Below are 5,744 nucleotides of genomic sequence, written 5' to 3'. Positions count from 1 at the left end.
CAGGGGGAAGTTGTAATGCCTTCCCTGTCTTTCTATTGGCCAGAAAAGCGCGCTAACGTCTCAGAGATGAAAGTGAAAGTAACTCGAACATCGCGTGGTACTCGTCTCGAGTAACGAGCATCTCGAACACGCTAATACTCGAACGAGTATCAAGCTCGGACGAGTATGTTTGCTCATCTCTAATGAAAATCCATGTTTCTTCCTCCCATAGGAAATAAGGGGGATCCTGGAACAGAATTGCCCAAAAATAGGACATGCAATGATTTTCTGATCTCACACTGTCTGTGCAAGCAAAAAATTGCTCATGTAAATGAATCCATTAAAAATAAATGGGTTGTTTTCTCATGGAATTTCTGTCCATATCGCAATTGGATGGAACCTGTACAGTAACATTTTGTATAGATGCAGCATGATACAAGGATACATGAGCAGGTAAAAACACCACTTCCCAGCAGCAAGCAGAATAGGCAAAGTGCTACATGGGGGGAGGGGGGCACAGGTGCAAAATACTGATGAGCAAGCACTCACACACCTACCATACACTCATAGATTAGGCTTGTATAGGGTGCCAGTTACAGAGATAAGTGTAGCGCATCATGCTGGCTTTTGGTCTATCAATTTTAGGGAAAAAATGCATAAGTCGTAAAGATGAAGGTTTCAAATGTTTTTATTTAAACCTTAATATATAAGATTTAATATGAAGCTGTAATATATGTTTTTTTCAGTGGTGTTAGACAAGGAATTGTTGGTAATCGGTGCCAGATCATGGAAGTTGAGGTCCACAAGAAGTGTAATATGGTGGTCAAATTCTTCCACAAAACAAGCACTTTGGGTACTATTGTATCTTGTCGACACCGGAGACATAATACAATAGTACCAGCACTTTGTTGGATCACTGAAGTTGAAGTTCACAACAGGTGTAATATGGTGATCAGATGTTTCCACAAGCACTTTCTGGGACCACTGAAGCTGAGGAACACAACAGGTGTAATATGGTGGTCAAATGCTTCCAGAAGCACTTTGTTGGATCACTGAAGATGAAGTCCACAACAGATGTAATATGGTGGTCAGATGTTTCCGCATGCATTTTGTTGGATCATTGAAGTTGAAGTCCACAGCCAATGTAATATGATGGTCAGATGCTTCCAAGAGCACTTTGATGGATCACCGAAGCTGAGGTCCACAATAGGTGTAATATAGTGGTCAGATACATCCAAGAACACTTTTTGGATCACTGAAGTTGAAGTCCACAACAGGTGTAATATGGTGGTCAGATGTTTCCACAAGCACTTTCTGGGACCACTGAAGCTGAGGAACACAAGTGTAATATGGTGGTCAAATGCTTCCAGAAGCACTTTGTTGGATCACTGAAGCTAAGGAACACAACAGGTGTAATATGGTGGTCAGATGCTTCCACAAGCACTTTGTTGGATCAATATAAAGTTGAGGTTCACACAATAGATGTAATACAGTTGTCTGATGATGTTTTTATCTAATGAGAAAAACAAAATTGATTAAGGAATTAATGAAAATTTCCATATAACATAATTATGTTAAAATAATACTGGAGTCATTAAATGTATTTAAATATACGAGAACTGAAGATGATTATGCATATAGGATATTCTATATATAGTCATATCAATAAAACTGTGTATTGCTGGCATGGGTTGTGGGGTTGGACCGTTACCAAACAAAACATTGATGCTCTATCCTAAAAATGTTCTACACTTTGGACAATCCCTACTTATCTCTTGACAATAAGCGGATCACAAAATTGCCCCTACTGGAACCCCAGGTTCCCACATCTGCTTTAAGGCCATTCCATTAATATAATGATCCTAACATCTAAGAGCTTTTTGGGTGCCATTTTGTTTATTTACATGCTTTTTAATATGTTTTCTTTTTTCTGGTATTTTTCATGTCCAACAGAGAAGCAGAGCGACAGCCGACTTGTGATCGTCCTTATGGAAAAATTACACAGTATGAAAAATACATACTGAAAATAACAACCAAATAAAGCTGATGTCAGATTGTACGTTTTCTAGGATGTTCATAGTGTGTTGGGACAATAGTGAATGTCTTCACTGATAGATCCGATGATGTCTGCCGGCAATACAGCGTTGATATGAGTAAACCTGTTCTGATGGTGTGAGGTGATTCGATAAAGTCTGTCAGCTGTAACACTAATGTCATAAGCTCGGTACAATAAGAATCACCTACACCATAAGAATAGGTACAGTATATGAAACTAATATAATAACCACTATACAACCGTAAATGAGTACCTACCATGTGAAGGAAGCATAGAGGCATTAGCAATGATGGATGTTATGAGATGTTGAAAAGAAGGCTGGCAGATGTCAAAGCCGCCTCCTTCTTTGGCCTCTCCCAGATGTTTTTCCGCCGTAGGATCTTATTTCGGCGTGTACAGCTGCTCGCGACCGAGGGCAATGCAGCACTCACAGTCGTGACCCAGGTCTGATGGTGGGGGCTCACCTGTAAAACCAATGTCATAAACTGAGTACAATAGGAATCACCTACACGATAAGGATAGGTACAGTAGATGAAACTAGAATGATAACTAATGTACAACCATAAATGAGAACTTACGAACTGAAGGTAGAACAGAGGCTTTAGCCATGCCTGATGCTGTGAGCTGTTTGGAGGAAGGCTGGCTGATCCCATAGCCGCCTACTTTTTTGGCCTCTCCCAGATGTTCCCCAGCTGTAGTTTGATTTTCTGGGGTGTACAGCTCTTCATGACCACGGGCAATACAGCACTGACATCCGTGATCCGGGCCTGATGGTATGGTGCGAGCAGATAAAGGTTTGTCACCTGTGAAACCAATGTTATAAGCTAAGTACAACAGAAATCGCCTACATGATTTGAATAGGTATAGTATATGCAACTGAAATGATAACCACTGTAGAACATAAATGAGAACTTACTACGTGAAGTATGGTTAGAGGAGCCATAAGCTATGATGGCTGCCATGAGTTGTTGGAATGACGAGTGGCAGATATCATAGCTGCCTGGTTTTTTGGCCTCTTCATGGTGTTCCTCAGGTTTCATGATGTTCATGGCCTTTTTAGGACTTTCTTCAGGCATGGTGACTTTAATCTCATCAGGTTCTGTAATATAGACATATTGGATGTTTCTACAGTTTCGAAGTACAGATCATACATTGCATGTATGTGGAGTTGAATATACAACGCCACTAAGAAACAGAGCAGTGAATTAAAAAAAAAAACTTCTCACACTGCATATAACAGCGAGAGCCACCTCACAGAGCAGTAATATGCAGTGTTTTATGCATACCACCGTGTGAATGTGCCCTAAGTATTACAGTGCATCGTACAAGCTATGAAGAGATCACATGTTCAAATCCCACTACAGGGCTAAAATAAATTTTAAGCTTTTTTTTCAATACATTTAATAAGAAAAAAAAAATATATATACATATATATAATATATTTACATTTTTAAATCTAATAAAACATAATAATTCTATATAAATTTGGTATCGCCATAAAAGTACTAAATCGTTGTGATTGTAATCTCCTACAACATGAATATAGTGTAATAAATTAAAATTTATAGCCGTATTTCAGTTGTTTGAAGTCTATATATCACTTGGTATATTATATTTACCGTCAATATGGTCGTCAGCCTTGGTGATGTTTATCTTGGCCTTTTTAGGTGTTTCTTCAGGCATGGTGACTTTTATCTCATCAGGATCTGTAATACAGACATATTGGATGTTACTACAGTTTCAGAGTAGAGATTATACATTGCGTGTATGCAGCATTTAACAGATTAGTGAAATAAAAAAAAGGAAACTTGTCACACTGTACATAACAGCTTGCGTGAGATACGCTATCATGTGCAGTGCACAATCACTGCCCTATGCAGCCATAGCCATCTCACAGAGCAGGAAAATGTGGTGTTTTATGCATACCACCATGTGAATGAGCTCTAAGTATTACAGTGCATCATACAAGCTATGAAGAGATCATGTGTTCAAATCCCACTACAGGGCTAAAACAAATATTAAGCTTTTTTCAACAAATTTAAAAAAATATAAATATATATATATATTACATTTTTAAATCTAATAAAAAAATAATAAATTCGATATCGCCATAAAGGTACTAAATCGTGATTAAAAAAAAAAAAATATATATATATATATATATATATATTCATTTTTCAAGCTAGTAAAACATAACAAATTCTACAAAAAATTGATATCGCCATAAAAGTACTAAATCACTATTATTGTAATCTCCTACAACATACATATAGTATTAGATTACAATTTATAGACATATTTCAGTTCTTCAAATATTTACCGTCAGTATGGTCGGCTCTCTGATTGGTCGTCTCTCTGGTCATTGTCTCTTTGGTGTTCTTTCTATGAAGGTTATTGTAAAGAAGATAAAATTGTAGGTTAGTGTATTGGCACATTAGTTTTGCAGCATATAGTAAAACATCAGAAGCCATATGCATAAAACAAAGGTGGGTGTAACGCCTAGATTTCTGGCAGACTGGAAAGTCACCTGGTTGGCAGATGAGGGCATCAGCGTTCCTTTTTGTCTAAGTTCATATATATTAGGCTACAGATATATTCTTCATTATCTTGACTTTCATGGCAGTTTGGCCATTATTATAGTATGTCTACACTATTTGCATAGCGTGGCAGTCAATACACTGTAACAGGCCATGTAATAGCGTACAGTGCCAAAAGAACATTTGGCATATTAAACAAATAGTTGTGGCACATTGGACATTCATTTGGCACTGAATATACAGTATCACTATGTTATATGATGTGTATACACTACATTTAGCAGATATGCTAAATACATCTATAGGGCCCCATTTCCCCTTTGTATGTGGGGGTATGCCACTGCCTAAATTTATTCAACTTCTGCAACAAGTTTTGACTTTACTTTTGATGTTGAGACACTGAAACAGTATACTTTTATCTTATAAAGGGATCCTATGAGCAGCACAATGTATACATAAGTGTCAAACATAAAGTCTAAACACAGTGTGAACATGGCCTAAGTCCCCATAAGTTTCTTCATTCAGTCTATCCTTATAGTATAGACTATTATTAGACTTTTATCCTTCTAGTATAGACTATTCATATGGCCTTCAAGTCATTGTGGATCCATTACACTAATACCAATATCAACTCCTGGGAGGCCCACAATGAATCATATTCTTATAAAGAGGTGATCATAACAACATAAAGAATATTAATTATCTAATCCACAATGTGGTCGTTGTGAGCGTCACAGTACTAAATGGAGAAAATCAGTGTGTAATGTGTAATACTTACTTATATATGAGACAATAGACGATTCCAAGTATGATCCCTAATAGAAGAACTGTGCCAGTAGTGACTGTGGCCACAGGAAATCCATAATGGGGAATAGCTGGTGTCCCAGGGTCTGGAAGCTGGTAGACGATGGTTTCCAGACTTGGAGTAACTAATAAAAATGGATAAACATAGATAGTATTTAGTGACAACAATTCTGATTTACTAAAAGTTCATTAATCATCACAGCTCTTTATATTACATGAATGTCCAGAAAAGCATTTGTAAAAATTGTGAAAGCATTAAGAAAAAGTTCAGTGCCACAATTTGTCTTCTCAATAGCTTTTCAATGGCCTTTGTCGTGTTAAGATAGCCTGTTGCACCAAGTTATCAGCATTGGGTTAAACTTTGCTAC

At 37.3% G+C, this 5,744-nt stretch overlaps 1 protein-coding gene across 1 annotated transcript; it reads right to left on the bottom strand.

The window, feature by feature from the left end:
* Positions 1–1,299: 1,299 nt before the first annotated feature.
* Positions 1,300–5,744, bottom strand: LOC136610717 (uncharacterized). The gene is made up of 7 exons (XM_066589931.1): positions 5,351–5,744; positions 4,356–4,417; positions 3,655–3,741; positions 2,952–3,134; positions 2,614–2,838; positions 2,293–2,499; positions 1,300–1,492 (listed from the first exon to the last, which is right to left on the bottom strand). The coding sequence occupies exons 2-6, from the start codon at positions 4,396–4,398 to the stop codon at positions 2,417–2,419; spliced, it is 621 nt and encodes a 206-aa protein (XP_066446028.1). The 5' UTR covers positions 4,399–4,417; positions 5,351–5,744; the 3' UTR covers positions 1,300–1,492; positions 2,293–2,416.

Source organism: Eleutherodactylus coqui, chromosome 1 (genome assembly GCF_035609145.1).
Source record: "Eleutherodactylus coqui strain aEleCoq1 chromosome 1, aEleCoq1.hap1, whole genome shotgun sequence".
Classification (NCBI taxonomy): Eukaryota; Metazoa; Chordata; class Amphibia; order Anura; family Eleutherodactylidae; genus Eleutherodactylus; species Eleutherodactylus coqui.
This window is presented reverse-complemented; position numbering and strand designations above follow the sequence as displayed.